The 23,299-nt window shown below is 37.5% G+C and overlaps 1 protein-coding gene across 1 annotated transcript in view; it reads right to left on the reverse strand.

The window, feature by feature from the left end:
- LOC148307632 (ATP-binding cassette sub-family C member 4-like) overlaps positions 1-23,299 on the reverse strand; it is a 70,880-nt gene that overhangs the window by 18,142 nt on the left and 29,439 nt on the right. The window contains exons 3-11 of the mRNA XM_088263198.1: positions 21,502-21,706; positions 14,943-15,168; positions 12,519-12,675; positions 10,201-10,450; positions 8,628-8,846; positions 3,607-3,774; positions 2,890-3,027; positions 1,822-1,989; positions 106-231 (exon numbers count right to left, since the gene is read on the reverse strand). Of these exons, the coding sequence (XP_088119324.1) occupies positions 106-231; positions 1,822-1,989; positions 2,890-3,027; positions 3,607-3,774; positions 8,628-8,846; positions 10,201-10,450; positions 12,519-12,675; positions 14,943-15,168; positions 21,502-21,706 (1,657 nt within the window). The remainder of the gene's footprint in view (positions 1-105; positions 232-1,821; positions 1,990-2,889; positions 3,028-3,606; positions 3,775-8,627; positions 8,847-10,200; positions 10,451-12,518; positions 12,676-14,942; positions 15,169-21,501; positions 21,707-23,299) is intronic.

Genomic DNA, 23,299 nt, shown 5'->3' on the forward strand with positions numbered 1-23,299 from the left:
CAATAATGGGCTCTAGATACTACAAATGCATCTATCAATTGGCGGGCAGCATCAACTGGCAGATTTTTGCGAGTGATATTTGATGATGTACTCATAGTAACTCACTTCTGATAAGGATTTCTGCCTCTTCATCGCCTTCTCAGGGTCCTCTTCTTCTTCGTCGGCCATCAGCTCTGAGAAGAGCGGGTTTTTGTAGACTTCCTCGTACGCTCCTTGAATTTCAATTCTCCCCTGAAATAATAAAAAAAAACTTCGATATCCACAATAATTGATTAAAATTAATTTTTAATTTAAGTTTTTCTTGGTAAATTTGTAAAGATCTATTGGGACACGTGTTTCAATGCATTCCGGATCTATTCCAAACACTGTATATGAAGATAAGTCTAAATTTTAGAGTTGTGTCCTTGGGACGTTGAAGGTTGAAGAGGGGGTAGGAGCTGTTTCCTATTTTTATTTATTTATTTTTTATAAGTGGGAAAATAGACAATAGGAGGGTCGTTGCATATTTCAATGATGGGTTTATTGTTATCAATATTTTTAAGAATTTTTATGTTTTTAAAATGTTGCAGTTAATGACTTTTCGTGTTAATAAATTTAGGATTTCTACGTTATTGTTGTCATATTTGTGATCATTATCTAATTAAGTCTTTAAGAACAGTGTCTGTCGATGGTTGCTTCTCGTTGGAAGGTACAAGGTAGAAAGTGAATTAATTCAATTCCAGGTGTAATTATTTTATTGTAAAACCTTTATACTGTAAATTGTTATTGTATCTATTGTATGTAATGTATGTTATTGTATCTATTGTATGTATATAATCTAATAATTAAAAAAACAAATGAAAATAAAATGAAAAAATTGTATTAACATGTAAGTATTTTGGCTCAACACAGGCCATGCCTAAAGAGCCGTAATACATATAGTAAAAAAATAAAAAATATAATTTAAAAAAATGGTTGGCAAATTCTAAAAAATTATTATTTCTGAAACATAATTCATGTTCCTTAATTCTTGTTTAAATTACATTCATTAAACTTATTGTATGGAATAAATTATACAAACAGCACAATATCGCAATATTTTCATTGTGTCCGAATGGAATGACAAATGGCTTGACTCTGGCCAAAGTGTCTGTATACGATGGATTCTCCAGTTCTTTGGACATATTGCGTGTGGCAATGAAGATAGCCTGGAACGACTGGTTGTGATCAGTAGCCTAGAGGGGAAGAGAGGGAGAGGAAGATTCTCCACATGATAGACTGACCAATTTAAGGCAGCACCAGGCACCTCGGTGGTTGGAGCGCTACGTGCAGCGCAGTCAAGGGATAACTGAAGAAGGGTCATTGCTTCCACAAGGGTCACTAGTAACGAGGAATAAGTCAGAGAGAAGATTATTATTACCCTATTTGTTTGTAATTCTCATATTATATATTCTCAGCATGGCAAAGTTTTCATTTGATTTTTTGTTAGCTTACACGAAACGAATTGTTGGGTAATATATCCAAAATAAAACACGGTTTTTTGGATTAAATTCTACATTTATTTATGTATATATTAATACGTGACGCGTTTCGACTTCTTAGGACATTATCAAACACCATTATCAAACACTGAGAGTTTGATAATGTCAAACACTGAGTGTTTGATAATGTCCTAAGAAGACGAAACGCGTCACCTATATTAATATATACATAAATAAATGTAGAATTCAACCAAGTAAACCTTGTTTAATTTTGGATATATTACCCAACAATTCAATATGGAATTCTACCAACTGTCTGCAGTTGCAATATATACACGGAATGATTGAGTGTGTGTCTCACGTTTCTCAGGATGACGATGTGATCGGCGGACTTGAGGTGGTGCAGCTGATGGGTCACGAGAATGCGCGTCTTGTCGGCCAGGAAGCCCATGAGGCACTCGTTGACCAGGTGTCGCCCCACATGCGAATCCACAGCGGACAGGGGGTCATCCATCATGTACAGGTCGGCCTGAGGAGAACGATTATCAATTACTATACATGACACATATCGTAGTCGTACAGGAGAAAGTGACCAACTAACAAAACATATAATGTTTAGGAGGGCCATTTAAATCACTTTTGATTGGCAAAAAAATAAACATCAATGCAGTTAGTCATTTTTAACAAGTCAATATATTATACTTCCAAGTTTAAAATCCTTTGGGATTTTTTCAGGGCAATATTAAGCTAGTCAAATAGTCAAATAGTCACATTTTTGTAAAAAATGCACTTGGTCACTTTCTCCTGTATGACTACGATATCATCAATTACTGGCAGTTCAACTCAGTGTAAATTACTGACAATTTGAGAATAATGCACAATTAATTTTATTTATTGTTTCGGCATTTACTTTGTGGTAAGACATGTTAAAATGATTTAATTACATTTAATTTACTTGTAATTTAACACATTCAGGCAGTTATTTTTTACGCCGGCGCCGGGACCACTGGTGATGGGCAGAAACAAAGGTCCCACGCGAATTTCTTTAATATATTTTAAATCACTATTTTCGAGTATTTTTTTTTAAAGTTCTACATACTAACTCAGCATGCCCAGGCTTTCTTTTCTGACTTTGAAATGAGGTCGGCGCAGAAAGTAAAAATACCCTTCCCGTCCTTGAACATCAATCGACCAAACGGGTAGAAATACTTTTCCCATCCTTAAGCATCAATCAACCGATCGGGTAGAAATACTTTTCCCGTCCTTAAGCATCAATCGACCGATCAGGTAGAAATACTTTTTCCGTCCTTAAGCATCAATCGACCAAACGGGTAGAAATACTTTTCCCGTCCTTAAGCATCAATCGACCAAATAGGTAGAAATACGTTTCCCGTCCATAGTGTGCAAATTCATGACACAATTGCAGTACCTGTCTGTAGACTGCCCTGGCGAGATTGATCCGGGCCCTCTGCCCCCCCGACAGGGAGACTCCTCGCTCCCCCACCATGGTCTGGTCTCCGCGAGGAAACTGGTCAAAGTCCTTCTCCAGCGAGCACGCCTTCACCACCTGGAATGTCACTCCTTCAACGTTAATCACAGATCATACTTTTGTAAGAAACAGAGTGATTGGTGCACTGAAATCAGTTATAGCAAATAAAAACATTCAGCGAAAGCTGAACTGGTATTGCATAGGGTACTGCGTCGTATACAAGCAGTGTTATCATGATCGTTTAATGCAAGGTGATGATAAGCCCTGCGCTTAAGTTCCAGTCTAGACCATGTCCAGATAGACAAATCTTGACATGATGATGGAATTGTAAGGAGAGTTTTACATATAAGGATTCGTAGCCAGTTTTAAATGTTTTGAAAACACAAAGGAATACACTTGTGATGTTCAAAATATAAAGTAGCCTCATGACGTCGGTTACGACGAAACCCGGTCGTTTTTTTAAATAAATTTATGTGGAAAAAACTACATAGTTGTTATTTGTAATATATTTCTGTATAGTATTATTTTATACACAGTGAACGTGTAAAAGTGAAATAATGCTGATATTTATTTAGACTCCCGCTGAGAATCAAGCCTGGGACCAGTGCGGTAGCCAAGCACGCTGACCACTACTTTACTGTAAAACATTAGAAGTACCTTTCTGTATCTGTCCTTGTCGAAGGGCTGGCCGAAGAGGATGTTCTGGCGCACGGTGGCCACGAAGAGCCACGGCTCCTGCGAGCTGTAGGCCAGCGTGGCCCCGCCCAGCTCCACCGTGCCCTCGGTCAAGGGCAGCTCGCCCAGGAGCACTTGGAGCAGGGAACTCTGAAACCAACCACACAACAACATTATCTATAAGCTATATTTTGTATATTTAACCTTTTAACCGCGCTAACTTTGTTCCTGAGAGACGCCCGTGCGCGGCGGTATTTCGCCGTTTTTTAAATGATTACTTTTATCATGTATTTAGTTAAGAAACAATTTATTTTCCTAAACAAAAACGTTCAATGGGATTCATTGTGCTTTTTTGGTACTCTATAATACACTTATTCTTGAAATATATCGTAATATAAACAAATAAGATCGTAACATAAATAAATCAAAGCACGCGTCGTGTGTCACTCTTACCCACTGGCGATGCGTAGCGTCGAGAGTGAGACAGATATAGGGCATGATTATGGCGCGGACTAATTACCGACTGCAAAAAAAATCAGGGATCTGTTCTTTTATTTATCCTTGTGATGTTACAAATTATTAGTCAGATATTTCAACAGATGTCATAAGGCCAAGGATTGACGTATTATTTTATCCAAAGTTCCACACCATGAAAAAATCCCTCCAAGTTGAACTGAGATTCGAAACTTGGAGTAAAGTAAAAACACAAACGGTTATGTCAGCCGCGTACAGGGAATGTTTTGTGAAAACACATACGGTTATGCGAGCCGCGTGGATCCGGTTAATACCTTCTGGCATTGAAAGTGTTAAGGATGGTAAGGGTATTTTTACCTTCTGCGCTAGGCCTCATTTCAAATTCAGAATAGAAGGAATTATTTAATGTTGTTATATATTGATTGCAGAAAAAAAACTTAGTATCTGTATCGCGTTCAGAGAAACGTAATAACTGGATACTGGACACAATCAAGAACGCAATGCAAACTTGAGTGACCTACTAAGGAAATGATGTACATAAAATTGAACCCTATACTATAAAATCCGCCTCCTTAGTGTAATGGTCTGCACGCTCGGCTACCGTTCTGGAGGTCCCGGGTTCGATTCCCAAGGGGGGTAAAATAAATATTAGTGATTTTTTCACTGTCATATTTATTCAATATTACCCTGGACTGGTACCTGAAGCGGAGGGCTGATCACCTTTCCTTCATGTGTAAACGATCAAGATAACACTGCGTTTATATGACGCAGTGCCCTATGCACCATTGGGGTGCGGATAAGGGTTTTATTATTATTATTATACTATAAAATATGTTACTCTTATCAGTCAATGGTTTGTTTTGTTATGAATGGCGGAAAACATACCTCGTAATAATAAGTCAATTAATGTACCTTGTTCAATACTGTTATCTCCCTACCTAGCACGTAATAAAACATGCTTATGTAAGAAAATATGACATGTCAACATGAGGTGTAAAGTTATATATAATTAATATTCTAAAGCGCTAATATTTTCATTTTAAAACTTAAAAACCAACTTTGTTATAAAGCAATATCCGGCCCTCAATCATCTCAGCGAAGTATATAGAAATACACCCCTGGACAAAAAAATTTACGAGTCCTCAAAAAAACTAAAATTGACACATAATGAATTATTCTTGATATTCAATTAGTTTTTTTTGTATTGTTTAACATATGTGATGACTACTCGTTACTTCAAGGTTAAAATGAAAGATCTTACTCATGAATTGTACTTAGAAATTGCCATTATATACCAGGTATCAGATTATCCGAACCTTAGAGACCCATAACGGTTCATTTATGGTCGAGTGTTTGTGATGGAGTAATAAAAGACATGTAATTTTTTTATTCATATTTTAGAAGAAGGTTCTAATCGCTTTATTTTAAATTAAGGTATTTTACATTTAAACATATTTATAACATTTAAAAATATTTAATACTTAGTGAATTCCCCTTTATTTTTTATAACATGTAAAATTCTATTATTTAACGAAGCGTAAAGCGAATCTTAAATTTCTGATGTTATTTCTTCTTCCTAAACTTGAATCAAGTTTTTTTTTAATTCCTCAATGTTTTTTTATTTTTTTTTCCCAACTTTTTTTTTCATAATCGCCCATAAATTTTCTATCGGGTTCAAATCAGGACTATTCCCGGGCCACGTCAACGATTTTAAGCCAATTTTATCCTTGTATTCAATGATCTGTAAGAAAAACAATAAATTATTTATCAAGTGGTCTACAAAGTGCATTAAAAAATAAATATTTGTACTCACAGTGCGGGCTCTATGGCACGGCGCCAAATCGTCCTGAAAAATCGGGTCCGCGGTATACTGCGTAATGTCCTCGATTGTTGGAATAAGATGGTTTTTCAGCACTTTTTTGTACTGGATGGCATTCATCGTACCCTGTATAAAATTTAGAGGTCCCAAACCGTACGCTGTCATGCACCCCCAAATCATGACGTAGGGTGAATGTTTAACGGTTCGAGGGACGCACGACGGATGGTATTTTTCCCCAAGTTTTCGTCGAACTATCTTTATGCCGTCTGGACCAAAAAGGTTGAATTTTAATTCATCGGAGAAAATAACATTTTGCCAATCCTCCAAGGTCCAATTCTGGTGCTCTTTCGCCCAATCCAGTCTAGCCTTCTGCATTTTGTTCGTCAGTAATGGTTTCTTTGCGGGACTTCGTGCTTGGAAACCATGCTCCAACTGCCGCCTGAACACTGTTTTTACTGAAAATGTTGATTAGCTAGTAGACTGCACCTCTGAGTGTATTTTAAGTGCCGTTAAAAATCGATCGCGCATAACAATTTTTTTTATTAAGCGATCATCTCGGGCAGATGTCGCGCGCCCCCATCCGCTTCCTTTTTTCCGTTCTATGGATTTAGTTTGTTGGAATTTTTTAAATAAAAACCTCACTGCACCTTCTGAATACCCAACTCGACGAGATATTTTACAATTAGATATGTTTTGTTGCGACAGTGTGATTATTTTGGATTTTATCGCTATCGACATTTGCTTTGCACTTTCCATGATTGTTGTGTTATGTTCCCTCAAACGCGGGTAAAACAAAATTGTTGAGACATTTTAAAATGTAAATATTGTAGAAAGGTGACACAAAGTGTCTTTAATTTATTGAACAAAAGAAAGAGGTATCGATAAAGGATTTCTTAGAAAAAGAGTTCAGTAAAGTCAAGGCGTGCGGTAGCAAGTAAACTCGTAAATTTTTTTGTCCTGCGGTGTATATAAATTTATTAAATTTATTTGCAAGAAAAATCATTCGTCCTTTTGGCTTTGGTTTTTTTCGAGGATGAAACACACTAAATAAAATTTTTTACCAGTAAAACAGACATAAACCTTGAAAATTCTGATATATTATTTAGAATATATCAGATATAATAATGGTAGAGTTAATTTTTATTTTACAGCAATTTTTACATGATCATTGAGTATGATCATTTCATATGATCATTGACCATGATGGTAGAGTTAATTTTTATTTTACCAAATAGCTAATAACAGTAATTTACATGTTACCATACAGCCATATCACTAATTTACATGTTACCATACAGCCATAACAGTAATTTATGTTAACATACAGCTATAACAGTAATATAATTTTTTACCAGTAAAACAGACATAAACCTTGAAAATTCTGATATATTGTTTAGAATATATCAGATATAATAATGGTAGAGTTAATTTTTATTTTACAGCAATTTTTACATGATCATTGAGTATGATCATTTCATATGATCATTGACCATGATGGTAGAGTTAATTTTTATTTTACCAAATAGCTAATACATAACAGTAATTTACATGTTACCATACAGCCATATCACTAATTTACATGTTACCATATACAGCCATAACAGTAATTTATGTTAACATACAGCTATAACAGTAATATATGTTACCATACAGCTTTAACAGTAATTTACATGTAACCATACAACCAAAACAGTAATTTACATGTTACCATATAGCCAAAACAGTCATTTATATGTTACCATATAGCCATAACAGTAATTTACATGTTACTATACAGCCAAAACAGCAATTTACATGTTACTATACTGCCAAAACAGTAGTTTACATGTTAACATACAGCCAAAACAGTAATTTACATGTTACCATACAGCCAAAACAGTAGTTTACACGTTACCATACATCCAAAACAGTAATTTGCATGTTATCATTCAGCCAAAACAGTAATTTTTAGATGATCATTCAACCGTATCGGTAGAGGTTCTTATTGAATGTTTGAAACCTCAATAACAGGTACAGTGCGGATGACATTCCTCGATCGTAACGCGACTTTATGATAACCCTGTGAGAAGGCATCTCAATAATCCTGGACCATAAAGTGCCCAAACAGATAACGCTAAGATGGCTACAGTGCGATTGCAAATATGAGTAGGATTTCTGTGTTGATTCATGCTATCAATAGCCCGTGTAATTCAAGCATTGCTAAACCCACTCGTGGATGCAAACACGCATAGGAGGCGGGTAAGAGCATTAGCCGGGATCTCAAACATCTTTCTCATCATGGTTGAAAATTCTAAGCCCATTAATGGATCATTGTCAGACGGGAGGAATATCAAATTTAACATACCCAACCTTTAAAGGATTGTATTAGACTCGTTTTGTGTTTATAACAGCCGATATAATCAATATTTTTCATTCATCATTTTCTTTTGGAAAATTCACCTTCGTCAATACGTTGTTTTCGTAAGTTGGTAATGAATGATGTCACAGGAACGATGGACTTATTTTAATATTGGTAACATTGCGTAATTATTGGCGGCTCTATTTGTTGATGTCTATGGAAAATGGAAAATCACAAAGTTAGTGCTTCAAATATAATTTATGTTATTTTATATTTAAGGAATAAAAATGTGATACATTCAGAATCTCTACTATCTCCTGCGTATGCCTGGAAATATCATATCACGGCGATAAGCTGAATCACATCTCTAACCTTTCCGGCTCCGACGGGGCCGACCACGGCGCAGAAGGTCCCAGGTTTGACCCGGAGCGAGATCTCCCTCAGGGTGTCCACGATGGCCTCGCTGGACCAGCAGGCCCGAGCCTTGGACAGTACGACATCGGTGCACTCTGCCGGGATGGACTTATACTCGGAGCCGTTGTGCGGGATTATCTTCGTCTTGGTCACCTTCTCCTCCAGCATCATGAATTCCTGACGAGAAGAATGCTCATCACACATCATGATCAGATTTAACATTAAAGAGGGAACATCGGATTTAACATTAACTACATCGCTCACTCCTTTCGAAAACGCATTAATCAAAAAACTTAATTTTTCAGGAGAATGTTTTTAAAGTTTAAAAATATAACACAATGTATTAAAAATAAATATCAAGCCACTTATTGAACTTTTTACTGTGCAACAGATCTATTTAGGTAAAACCTGAATGTTTTTTCTCCATTTGAAAAATATTTAGTTTATTTAAAAAAATAATTAAACAATACCTTTTCTTCAAAATGCAAAAACAACACTTTCTGCCCTGTAGCGGGTAAATATTAAGTTTAAAATATGCCGCTTTTGCTGGGATATAGTACACTTTCTGTGCATTCCGAAAACATGCACAACTGAAAATTGACGATTTTTGATTTATGACGTTCTTGAAAGGAGTGGTGTCCACCTACGTAGTGTAATGGTCAGCACTCAACGTGTTGAGACAGGAGTGTTTCCTGCACCTGATAATAGAGGGAGCGATCGAGGGAACAAATGCCAGAGGACGCCCACCCCGGGAATATCTTTGCGACTTGTACAAAGATATGGGCTGTTCAACTTATGAAGAGCTGAAGAGGGTGGCACATGATAGACGGGAGTGGCGAAGGAGGTGTCATTTGTTGCTGCAGACCAATCCACAAGTTGAGACAAAAGAAGAAGAAATTTTTAACTTTACCTCCATTTTACTTAAGTTTTGTGTCACTTCAGTTTTAAGTCTTTGTTCATAAAGTTTGTAAATACTGATTTTTTAATTTGCATTAAAGCATTGCTGAAACATGGACCATAAAAGCACCAGAAAGGAGAAAAATTGACACTTTCGAAATGTGGTATTGGCATAAACATGGACGGCTAGACGCGCCAACGAGTCCATTCACCAGGAACTACGCTTGGATGGCTTGACTCTGGCCAATGCCTGTACACGATGGATTCTCCAGTTCTTTTGACGATTGGTCGTGATCGGTAGCCTGGAGGGGAAGAGAGGGAGAGGAAGATCCCCACACGATGAACCGATCAAGTTTATGCAGCAGCAGGCACCTCGGCGGTTGGAGCGCTACGTGCAGCGCAATCAAGGGACAACTGGAGAAGAGTCATTGCTTCCACAAGGGTCACAACCCTCAGTAATGAGGAATAAGACGGAGAAGAAGAGAAGAGATTAATAACCAAATAAATTTACCGTATGGTCCACTATTTGTATGATTTGACAACATTGAAAGGAGTGGGCAGTGACAAACATCTTGGGGGTATGTAAACGCCAGCTCCGATAGTGCCGCAAGCTGGTAAATTTATAAAACCGTACCTCCAGCCGCTTGACTGATATGCGCGCCTCTCCATAGGTGGAGAGCGCAAAGGGGAACATGATGGAGACGGTCAGCTGCAGCATGTTGTAGTACTGGGCGATGGAGAACACCACGTCGCCGCGCAGCCGGTTGCCCGCCAGCACGAAGGCCACGATGCTGGCGTACAGGGACACCCGCTCCATGAAAACCATCAGCGCCAGCGAGAACCCGCGGATGTAGGCCGTCTTGCCAATCAGCTTCATCTCCACACTGAAATACAAAACAATCAAAATCAATTTTAAAATATAGCTTTATTCATGTACAGTAGAACTTTTTAAAATTATTCTTTTTTGTGCCTTGTTAGGTCCCCTCAAAATTGGCGATCACTATGTCAAAGGCTTCGCGTATCTGCGCCACCCGGAATAACTCTCCCACTCCTAATCCCGGTCCAGTCGCGAATTATCCGAATTCGCAATTATCAATTAACACAAGAAAGCACCTTACAGCAAAGCCCACAAATCACAATCAACACACTTTATGGTAACGTACATAGAACTCCACCTCCGTAGCGCAGTGGTCAGCGCGTTTGGCTACCGTGCTGGAGGTCCCGGGTTCGATTCCCAGGAGGGTCAAAATAAATATGGCCGATTTTCACTCTCATATTTATTTAATATCACCCTGGACTGGTACAAGAAGCGCAGGGCTGATCACCTTGCCTTCATGCAATTTACGATCGAGATAACACTGCATCCCTACGATGCAGTGCCCTATGCACCATTGGGTGCGGATAAGGGTAAGAAGACATAGAACTACCTTTAACTGCCGATGGTTATGCCTGTAGGAAGAGCTACCGCTATGTTGAACAATATCACATTGGATATTGATCTGTTCCATGTGTCCGAAGGAGTTTTCCGAAGCGGGATTCTTCTACACCTTTAAGTCTTCTTGCTTACTTTTACTTTTAATATATACGCCTTGAATATTGTTTGTTATGTGTATATTATTTTTTTTATTGAATAAATTGAATTTAATTGAAAAAATTGAATTGAATTGAATTAAATCGATTGATCATTAACACATTGATTGCGGCATGCACATATTTGTGCTTTTCAGAAACCTTACGCTGCGAGGCGTGCACACATTTGTGCGTTTCATAAACCTCATGTTGCGGAGGTGTGCACATATTTTTACGTTTCAGAATCCTTATGATGTGCATTTCGTGATTTTTGTGCATTTTAGATACCTTCAAACTTCATACACAAAAAACCCACTGTACCACTAATAAAGATGATATAATTTGTTCACAAAACACAATTTTAATTTTGACACTTTTTTTATAACAATAAGATTATGACTAAATTACACACAAAAAAAAAATAGTAAAATATAATTTTATTTTGTTGGTAAGCTAGTTCAGGGGTGTCAAACTCAAAAGGCGCCACGGGACACATAAGGTATTTTGGGTACGCCGGCGGGCCACATCAAAAAACTCAAAAATCTCATGTTCATTCTTATCTAATAAGTGAATAATTTATCATCAAAGACAGTCACATGAGGTACAGTAGATCCAACTGAATTATTTTGTAAAAGAAAATCATATGTTCCCTTACAAAAAAATATTTCAATGAAGAATTAAAATGATTAAAGAAAACACTTGTTTTTTACCACTTGAGTTTTATTATAGACTACATGTTTCAGAAGTTAAACTTCCATCATTCAGGTCTGTATAATAACTAAAATATAAAATATAAAATTGTTCTATAAATAAGGAGAAAGGAAAGTTAGGGGGAGGGGGTTAGTCAAGGGGCGGAGTTTGAGTTTTCCTTTGTTTTCAAACTCCGCCCCTTGACTAACCCCCTCCCTCTAACTTTCCCCTCTCCTTATTTATAGAACAATTTTATATTTAATATTTTAGTTATTATACAGACCTGAATGATGGAAGTTTAACTTCTGAAACATGTAGTCTATAATAAAACTCAAGTGGTAAAAAACAAGTGTTTTCTTTAATCATTGTAACATGTCTTACCACAAAGTTAATGCCGAAACAATAAATAGAATTAGAATTCAAATAAATGAAAAATATAACCGCGGGTATCTGCGGGCCGAAAAAAAAAAAAATTTAAAAAATACTCGCGGGCCGCGAGTTTGACATGCCTGAGCTAGATCATTATGGCTCATCCTCAGGCAGTTATGGAAGGGTGTGTTCAGTTCAGAGATTCTTTTGATGCGATAGATCGCATATTAGAATATCACTCGCATCAAATTACATGTCTTTAACAAACTTCACCATAAACTGTGTTAATATCGAGATATTGCTGTATTATTTATCGGTACTAACCGTCTAGAAAGGGCAACCAGCTTCTCAAATGGCTTCTCCCACGCGTACATCTTGATGACTTGAATACCTGCCACTATTTCACTCATCAGCTTGACACGCTCGTCGGTACGCAGGGCAATTTTCTTCCTCATAATTGTCTGGTATCTGCTCAGGTAACCTGGACAAAAAATAACATTTTTGTAGCACAAAAAGGGATGTATGATCTTTACTTAACATATTGTTGTCGGGCGGTTTTTTCATCGACCGATGGCAATTGAGATGATATCGCTCACTCCTTTCAAGAACATCATAAATCAAAAATCGTAAATTTTCAGTTGTGCATGTTTTCGGAATGCTCAGAAAATGTACTATATCCCAGCAAAAGAGGCATATTTTTAACTTAATATTTACCCGCTACAGGACAGAAAGTGTTGTTTTTTCATTTTGAAGAAAAGGTATTGTTAAATTATTTTTTTAAATATACTAAATATTTTTCAAATGCAGAAAAACCTTCAGGTTTTACCTAAGAAGATCTGTTGCACAGTAAAAAGTTCAATAAGTGGCATGATATTTATTTTTAATACATTGTGTTATATTTTTAAACTTTAAAAAGTTCTCCTGAAAAATCAAGTTTTTTGATTTATACGTTCTTGAAAGGAGTGAGCGATATGAGCAGGACACGGAGAACCTGAACATATTGCGAACCAGGCGATCGCCATGGATCGTCCTAGAAAAATTCATGCATGATACGGAAAGATAACATGATGCAAAGCCCATGGTCTAGGTGACGTAATACGAAGACATGGCCTAGGTAGCGTAACACGAAGGACCTACAACCTGAGGACGAGGAGAGTCGACCCAACAGTCTACAAAGACGATAAGTTGGGATGGAGTCAGGGAGAAGAAAAATGTTTTTTCTTCAACCCGACCCTAATTATACTCAGAGTCCGCTGCCCGACCTTCAGTATACTAATCACAAGTAACCGCAAATCCAATTCCCATTTGTACAAAGTTTTTTGTCAAACGCTTATAAGCGTCTCCTGCTCTCTACCAACAGTATGTAAAAGATGCTTTTACATAGTGTTTCCCACAAACAATGTGTTGACGTGTTATATGTGTTTGGGAGAGGCTTGCAGAGATCCATCACTGGTATATACATAGCGACTGTGTTGCTATTAAATTTTAGATCGTACGTCATTCTACCACAATACTCATCACATGTGCTACTGCACTTTAGTGGCTGTCTGGCAGTAGTAAAGTGTTACGTAGCCACAAAAATACATAGTCAACAGATGAGATCACTTGAGAGTAATTGTCCTTCTACCAACAGTACGTAAAAGATGCATTTAAGCGTTTCCCGCAAAGAATGAGTTAATATGGAGTTCTGTAAAATAAATACTATCAATCAAGCTAAATTTGAATTACGATCTACCAGGGTGAACCAGGTTGAAATGCTTCCTTAGACGAATGTGTGTAAAATCATTGTATGACAGAATTAAAAATTAAGATATAAGGAACGTAAGGCTGAGTTAGGGATAATTGAAGGGATTAAGAAGAGTTCTTTAAGGTGGTATGGACATGTGGAGCAGATGGATAACGAGAGAATGACTAAGAATGTATATGTGGCGAATGTGAGCGGGAGAACAGAACGAGGTTGGCGGAAAAAGACTTGGCACAACTGATGGAATCAATAAGAACCTAAAATCGGGTGTGCTCCCGTGGTTAGTGTCGCGGATTATTGAGTCAGAGTTTCTTGGTTCGAACCCACTATACCACAGTTTGATACCTATTTATAATAATGAGGCGCTTAGGCTCACAAATAGTATGAAATTTAAGTATTTTTGGAAATAATAAAAACAAAAATATTTCTCTTATTTTTTCAAATAAAAAATTAAATCTGGTGGTGTCAAAAGTCTGCATAATCGGAGGGCATGTATGACTAAACGTATGGATGTAAAGGAAGCGACAAGAGTGTGTCAGGACAGAAGAGTGTGGTAGTAGTAGTAGTAGTAATAATAGTAGATCTTACAACATTTTGAGTGTGTCCAAATACTTTTTCACAAAATCTGGATTATCTCCAATTACAAGAGTTATTTTCATTTTATTTTTTGACATCTCATCAAAGATGAAGATGATTATGGAAGTCTGGGTATTTACGGGGCTGACAACCGTCATAGGCTGGTTTAAGTAATCTCTTTACACACGTGTAACATTCACAAATTCTACCCATTATTGACAACCACACTATTCAAATCCTTGGAAGTTCTATATATATGAACCAATTTAGAAACGTTGTCATGAATCACTAGAACTTCACTAGAGACATCTATTGGTGAGATGTAAAGAAGCTTTTTACTAAGCAGAAACTCTTATATTAGTATGTGAGGTCCGAATCCTGGATTATAATCACACACATGTAGTAGATCTACCGGGAGAGCAGCCCACCTTGGAGGAAGACGGCCTGCACCACGAGCACGGCTATGCCGATGAAGGCGGCCACCTGCACGCTGCGCCACATGAGGTAGGCGGCCAGCGGGATCTGCAGCGGCATGATCCACAGGTAGTGAGCGAAGGACGCGGCCACGTCGAACCGGTTCACGTCGTTGGACATCAGGTTCACCACGTGGCCCGTGGCCGTCTTGCCCAGCGACGATCTGTTCAGGCGCAGAATCTGGAATATTCAATTTATCGTGTTATTATCCTAGGCATGAAGAAGATGAATTAAAATACATTAGTCTCCATTATTCGACCTAAACCGGCCGTGGCAAGGTCGGATAACACGCAAAATGATAAAAACGACATTGAAAATGTGTTATTAAAATTTATTTCTTCTTCTACTTCTTGGTGTAGGGCTTGTGGCCTGTTTTTAAGAGGGATTAGCCTCCTGCGATGTCGATTCCCAGCTATCAATCCATCTCTTTGTCATCAAAGTCGTCTACCATGGGATTGGCGGTACAGTGCGATGTGGGGGAGTCTAGATAGTTGCATTCTCCTCACATACGCATACCATTGTCTCCTTAAACTATAACGGATTTCGTTGAAACAGTCACTGAAAATACATATATCGTCCCTGATATATTCTTTTTTCTTCTCTGTCTTATTCCTCATTACTGAGGGTTGTGACCCTTGTGGAAGCAATGACTCTTCTCCAGTTATCCCTTGACTGCGCTGCATGTAGCGCTCCAACCACCGAGGTGCCTGCTGCTGCCTTAACTGGATCGGTCCATCGTGTGGGGGATCTTCCTCTCCCTCTCTTGTTTAATTATTCTTTAGTCAAACATGAAAATACATATATCGTCCTTGATATATTCTTTTTTCTTCTCCGTCTTATTCCTCATTACTGAGGGTTGTGACCCTTGTGGAAGCAATGACTCTTCTCCAGTTATCCCTTGACTGCACTGCACGTAGCGCTCCAACCACCGAGGTGCCTGCTGCTGCCTTAACTCCATCGGTCCATTGTGTAAGGGATCTTCCTCTCCCTCTCTTCTTTAGTTATACTTTAGTCAAACATTTATGCTGGGAATTTCCCAACTCTGTACTAGTTAAAAGTAAACAGAATTCTTGGGGGGAATTCCTAGTCTATTGAAATTATTGACAACATTTAATATATTTCACTATCGTAAGAAGATTACATTTATTATTAATTCATGTTTAAATTACAAATTCTCGTAAACAATAAAATTATAATATCCTGCTGATAAAAAACATTTAATGTTAGAGCTTTACCGCATTCAACAGTTAATAAATCATTTCAATATAATTATTATTTTTTGACATCTCATCAAAGATGAAGAAGAATATGGAAGTCTGGGCATTTACGGGGCTGACGACCGTCATCGGCTGGTTTAAGTGATCACTTTACACACATGCAACATTCACCAATTCTACCCATTATTGACAACCACACTACTCAAATTCTTGGAAGTTCTATATATATATGAACCAATTTAGAAACCTTGTTCTTGAATCACTAGAACTTCACTAGAGACATCTATTGGTGAGATGTAAAGAAGCTTTTTACTAAGCAGAAACTCTTATATTAGTATGTGAGGTCCGAATCCTGGAATATAATCACACACATGAGAAACGCCAGAAAATACCATTTTCATTTTTATTATTTAAGTTTATAATTTGAATATAATTAATAGTATTACAATAAAATTAACGATTCATGACTAACTGAATAATCATCGCTCCGTTTTAGGCAGAGTCAAATGAACGCCATACCAATCTGTCTTTGCAAACAATCTTCGCCTCTTCCGCATTCATGCATCTCCTCATACATACCAGCCGAATATTCCGACTCCGACAACCTAACCAAACCATCACGCCGCTTCTCCGCAGGGATAGGAAGAGAGAATAAAATGTCACACCACACTGTCTTTGCAAACAATCTTCGCCTCTTCCGCATTCATGCATCTCCTCATACATACCAGCCGATTATTCCGACTCCGACAACCTAACCAAACCATCACGCTGCTTCACCGCAGGGATAGGCAGAGAGAATAAAATGTCACACCACACTGTCTTTGCAAACAATCTTCGTGTCTTCCGCATTCATGCATCTCCTCATACACACCAGCCGATTATCCCGACTCCTGAATTTAGACTAGTGGCAATCAAAGGGTTTAACCTTTCCCGGAGTACAATAATTGATGTCTGACTTTCTCTGTCCGTTTCTTTTTAAACATGAAAAAAAATCACGAAATGTATGTAGTATGAAGATAGAAATTATTTAATAATATTTTATTTATTGTTTCGGCATTAACTTTGTGGTAAGACATGTTACAATGATTAAGGAAACACTTGTTTTTATACCACTTGAGTTTTATAAAAGACTACTAGTTTCGGAAGCTAAACATCCATCGTCAGGTCTGAATAATTAAAACAAAACTAAATTTTAAAACTAAAATATAAATGATGGAAGTCTAGCTTCCGAAACTAGTAGTCTTTAATAAAACTCAAGTGGTATAAAATCAAATGTTTCCTTTATCATTATTTAATAATTATAAATGAATTTAAAAAAACACCATCTCTAGGTTTTATTTAGGGGCAAAATTGCATACAAATATCCACAGATGTCATTGCTATACTTTTTACATCATACTAATTGATGGACGTACTTCGACGATCATAAACGTCGATACTCTTTTGAGGAAAATTCGCACAGACGTTTATTTACGTCCATACTCCTGGAAAGGTTGAGCTCTTCGGGCGAAATTTTACAGGAAAGTAAGGAATCATTGTAACACACACTATCTCGAATTCCAATAATAAAATTCATTGAACGATTGCTAATTGCCTTCAAGAAGACAGCAGGTATCGACAACAATGGATACATTACTATAAAAAAAGATTCAGAATCCATTTTGAAGAAATTAAGAGACAATAATGAAAAGTGCACGCAGACAGGCGCTGTGGCGTAGTTGGGTAGACTGTGAAACTGGCGTCGCAGGTTTGATTCCCAGCAAGTGAAAAATAAATTCAAGAAAGATTTATCTTCAAATGGTCCGGGTGTTTGTGATGTACTTTTCACATTTACCTTCCCTATCCTTACAATCCTACACGAAGACAAGCCTCTAATAGAGGCTTTGCGGGTTATTCCTTTAAAAATAAAAATAAAATAACCTTACTTTTGATATAAATTTTGTTGTTAATAATAATTCATTCATTTCCAGTATTCATTAGTGATAAAAAATAATTTTGATTCATTAAATTATGTGAAGTCACAAAAACTAGCATTAACTTACTCAAATAGTGAAAAAAAACTATAATTATACGGGCAAATGGAATTAGTAGACCTTGATAGTAAACCAATTCAAAGTCCACAAAATATGATGGGTGTGTAAAGGCAATGCCTCCTAAATAATGATTCACTTCTATACATCCAGAAGGGTTCGGTAATCAAATAAGCACTTTCTAAAAGACATAGAAAGGAGAGTGAATGCTGGGAACAAAGTGAATGGTGCACTGAAATCAGTTATGGCAAATAAAAACCTATCATTGGAAGCTAAACTGGCAGTGCACAACGGAGTCCTGGTTCCAACTCTAATGTATGGAAGTGAAACATGGAGTTGGCAAACGAAGGATGAAAGTAGACTGAATGCAGTCGAAATGCGATCTCTCAGAAGAATGTGCGACAAAACGATGTATGATAGATGTGCGAATAGTGAAATAAGGAAGGAATGCAAAGCTGAGATATCGATAAAATTAAGAAAGGTGTGTTGAGATTGTTTGGACACGTGGAACGAATGAGTGAGGAAAGAACGGTAAAACAAATCTATGAGGCGAATGTTAGTGGGAAAAGAAGCAGAGGAAGACCGAGAAAAACATGGCACGATCAGGTATGCCAAATACTTGAAAGTGGTCAGGTTAGGAGTCGTAACAATCGGCGGGTATGTATGAGGAGATGCATGAACGTGGAAGAGGCGAAGAATGTTCGCAAGGACTGAGTGTGTGGCGCTCTAATCTCTCTGCCTACCCCTGCGGGGAAGTGGCGTGATGGTTAGTTAGTTAGTTAGTTAGTTATGCAGTCGAACATGGTTATAACGAGGATGAAGGGACCGACTGAATTTGCTCACTATAACTGTTCCTCATAATATCCGAGAATAGATATATATTTTTTAAAACATACCTACCACATGATGTATGTTATCTGGAATGGTCACATAAAACAATATGTCGCAATTGAAAGAAAATTCATACAATTCACCCATATTGTCATATTTTTCTGTCAATCCAGTTTTCCTATAAAAATTGGAAGATCCTGCGCTGCTTGAGTACAAAACCATTGTAGCAGTTTCATCAAAATTCGTAAGATCACAGTTTCAAATTTTTTTCGAGTCCGTGATGTTCTTTTTAAATGCAGAAAAAATACAATATTGACACTGAGAATGATGAAAACTTTTTATACACTTTCGCTTTTTATTCACTTAACATTACTTGATATTTTGTAGATTTTTCATATATGTAGCCAGCGAAATGACGTGTAGTTGATCTTTTTAAATTAAATTCAATTTACTTACAGTTATATTAGTGATTTTTTCACTGTCATATTTATTCAATATTACCCTGGACTGGTACCTGAAGCGGAGGGCTGATCACCTTTCCTTCATGTGTAAACGATCAAGATAACACTGCGTTTATATGACGCAGTGCCCTATGCACCATTGGGGTGCGGATAAGGGTTTTATTTATTTATTTATTTTATTACTTACACTATCATGGAACATTCCTTTACCGATATTAATTTTGAGGTCCAAACTAAACTCATGTCTTGGATTTAATACAGAAGGCACTGGGGTCTGAGAAGAATGCACAGTCATGCATTGGTAATATAATTATGGTTTTTACATCGGTTTTAGCCTCCAATTTAATAATTCCCATGTATTCAAAGGTGAATGCAATCTTAAACGGATATTACATAACGCGTTTGCTTAGTTGGTTAATGTTATTCAACTAACTAACTAACTAACCATCACGCCGCTTCTCCGCAGGGGTAGGCAGAGAGAATAGAGTGCCACACCACTCTGTCCTTGCAAACATTCTTCGCCTCTTCCACGTTCATGCATCTCCTCATACATACCCGCCGATTGTTACGACTCCTAACCTGACCACTTTCAAGTATTTGGCATACCTGATCGTGCCATGTTTTTCTCGGTCTTCCTCTGCTTCTTTTCCCACTAACATTCGCCTCATAAATTTGTTTTACCGTTCTTTCCTCACTCATTCGTTCCACATGTCCAAACCATCTCAACACACCTTTCTTAATTTTATCGATAATGCTTATCTCAGCTTTGCATTCCTTCCTTATTTCACTATTCGCACATCTATCATACATGGTTTTGTCGCACATTCTTCTGAGAGATCGCATTTCGACTGCATTCAGTCTACTTTCATCCTTCTTTTGCCAACTCAATGATTCACTTCCATACATTAGAGTTGGAACCAGGACTCCATTGTGCACTGCCAGTTTAGCTTCCGCTGATAGGTTTTTATTTGCTATAACTGATTTCAGTGCACCATTCACTTGTTATTCAAAATGCGTTATTTCGAGATGTAAAGAAAACCTCAAAATACTAAACAAAGTGATTATTTTTTAAAAATTAAACACTTGAATATACCTACTTAGTGAGTTTTCTTTATATTATTTTTTGACATCTCATCAAAGATGAAGAAGAATATGGAAGTCTGGGCATTTACGGGGCTGACGACCGTCATAGGCTGGTTTAAGTGATCACTTTACACACGTGTAACATTCACCAATTCTACCCATTATTGACAACCAAATTCTTGGAAGTTCTATATATATGAACCAATTTAGAAACCTTGTTCTTGAATCACTAGAACTTCACTAGAGACATCTATTGGTGAGATGTAAAGAAGCTTTTTACTAAGCAGAAACTCTTATATTAGTATGTGAGATCCGAATCCTGGATTATAATCACACACATGAGAAACGCCAGAAAATACCATTTTCATTTTTATTATTTAAGCTTATAATTTGACCAGATAATTTATTTACAACATTTTGAGTGTGTCCAAATACTTGTTCACAAAATCTGGATTATCTCCAAGTACAGGAGTTATGTCAAAAAATAATATGAAAATTACTCCTGTAATTGGAGATAATCCAGATTTTGTGAACAAGTATTTGGGCACACTCAAAATGTTGTAGTTTTATTTATGACTAGTTTCGAAAACCTAATATATATATTAATACAAAAAATAATCCCACAAAGGGATGGCATATGTGTGCGTATATTTTAGGTTATAATAAAGGAAACTTGCAAGAATACAAAAGATATTATCAGAAATAAGATTAATTTGAAAATGCTAAAATAAATACAAACATTCACGGCGAGCATCTGACTTCAGATGAAGCACTCGGCTCGCTGTACTGACTATATGAATGCTCGCATCGAACGTGTTACGTTACGACGAAATGACTCAGGTCAGTCTCCCCCTTAACGTTTCATAGTTAGATACTGATGTGTCCGCTCACCTTCCTGTAGACGAGGGAGCAGCAGGCCACGCGCAGGCGCATGCCGATGCGCATCTCCCCGAGCCCGCAGTGGTGGATGAGCAGCATGGACAGCAGCGCCACCACGTTGGTGGACACGCCGTGCAGGTAGCCCTCCTCCACGCTCTGCTCACTCTCCGGGTTGAAGTGGGCAATCAGGTAAGCCAACACGAACGGCTGCAGGTTCCTGTCAACACGGAGGAGAAACATTTTTAAACAGATCTTCAAATTAAGTACTTTTAAACCGTTTGCCCGTACCACATACGGACACAAAAAAGTGGGCCTTTGTCCATACTTGGTACGGGGTGAAAGGTATAATATGATGAAAGTAGACTGGATGCACTTGAATACTTGGTACCATATTATGAAAGTAGACTGAATGCACTTGAATACTTGGTACCATATGATGAAAGTAGACTGAATGCACTTGAATACTTGGTACCATATGAAGAAAGTAAACTGAATGCACTTAAATACTTGGTACCATATGATGAAAGTAGACTGAATGCAGTCGAAATGCGATCTCTCAGACGAATGTGCGGCAAAAACATGTATGATAGATGTTCGAATGGTGAAATAAGGAAGGAATGCAAAGCTGAGATAACCATATTCGATGAAAATTAAGAAAGGTGTGTTGAGATGGTTTGGACATGTGGAACAAATGAGTGAGGAAAGAACGGTAAAACAAATTTATGAAGCGAATGTAGTTTAAAGGAGCAGAGGAAGACCGAGAAAAACTTGGCATTATCAGGTATGTCAAATACTTGAAAACGATCAGCTTAGGAGCCGGCGAGTATGTATGAGGAGATGCATGAACATGAGACATAGTAAATTGCACAAAGGCAAGCCTTGCGCTTCAAGTACCAGTCCAGGGTGATATTAAATAAGTACTAATAAGAGTGAAAACCGCTTATATTTATTTTGTCCCCCTTGCGAATCAAACCCAGGACCTCCAGAATGGTAGCCAAACGCGCTAACTATTACACTACGGAGTAACATAATAAACAAATCATTTCTTGAACGTCTTTCGCAGATACTTTGTGGCATATTTTATGAACTTTATAAAATGAAACAACTGTGTTTTAACCACTTTATTATTATTATTTTTTTTTTTAAACCCTTATCCGCACCTCAATGGTGCATAGGGCACTGCGTTATATAAACGCAGTGTTATCTTAATCTTTTACACATGAAGGAAAGGTGATCAGCCCTCCGCTTCAGATACCAGTCCAGGATAATATTGAATAAATATTACAGCGAAAAAAAATACTTATATTTATTTTACCCCCCTTGGGAATCGAACCCGGGACCTCCAGAACGGTAGCCGAGCGTGCTGACCATTACACTACGGAGGTGGACAAATTTAGTTTTTATTATTAGTACACTTTAACCTACCGGTTTCAGCAAGAACCTTGTCATCATCATAATTTAATTTCATAACTAACCAACTAACTAACCATCACGCCGCTTCTCCGCAGGGGTAGGCAGAGAGAATAGAGCGCCACACCACTCTGTCCTTGCAAACATTCTTCGCCTCTTCCACGTTCATGCATCTCCTCATACATACCCGCCGATTGTTACGACTCCTAACCTGACCACTTTCAAGTATTTGGCATACCTGATCGTGCCATGTTTTTCTCGGTCTTCCTCTGCTTCTTTTCCCACTAACATTCGCCTCATAAATTAATTTAATTTTAATTCATTTATTTTATCATGATTTAATTTTATAAAAAAGGAAACGAAAGAACGACGATATAAGAAAGGAATGTAAGGCTGAACA

This window comes from Brachycentrus maculatus, unplaced genomic scaffold, assembly GCF_059751285.1.
Source record: "Brachycentrus maculatus isolate JH-2025_06_01 unplaced genomic scaffold, ASM5975128v1 h1tg000196l, whole genome shotgun sequence".
Taxonomy (NCBI): Eukaryota; Metazoa; Arthropoda; class Insecta; order Trichoptera; family Brachycentridae; genus Brachycentrus; species Brachycentrus maculatus.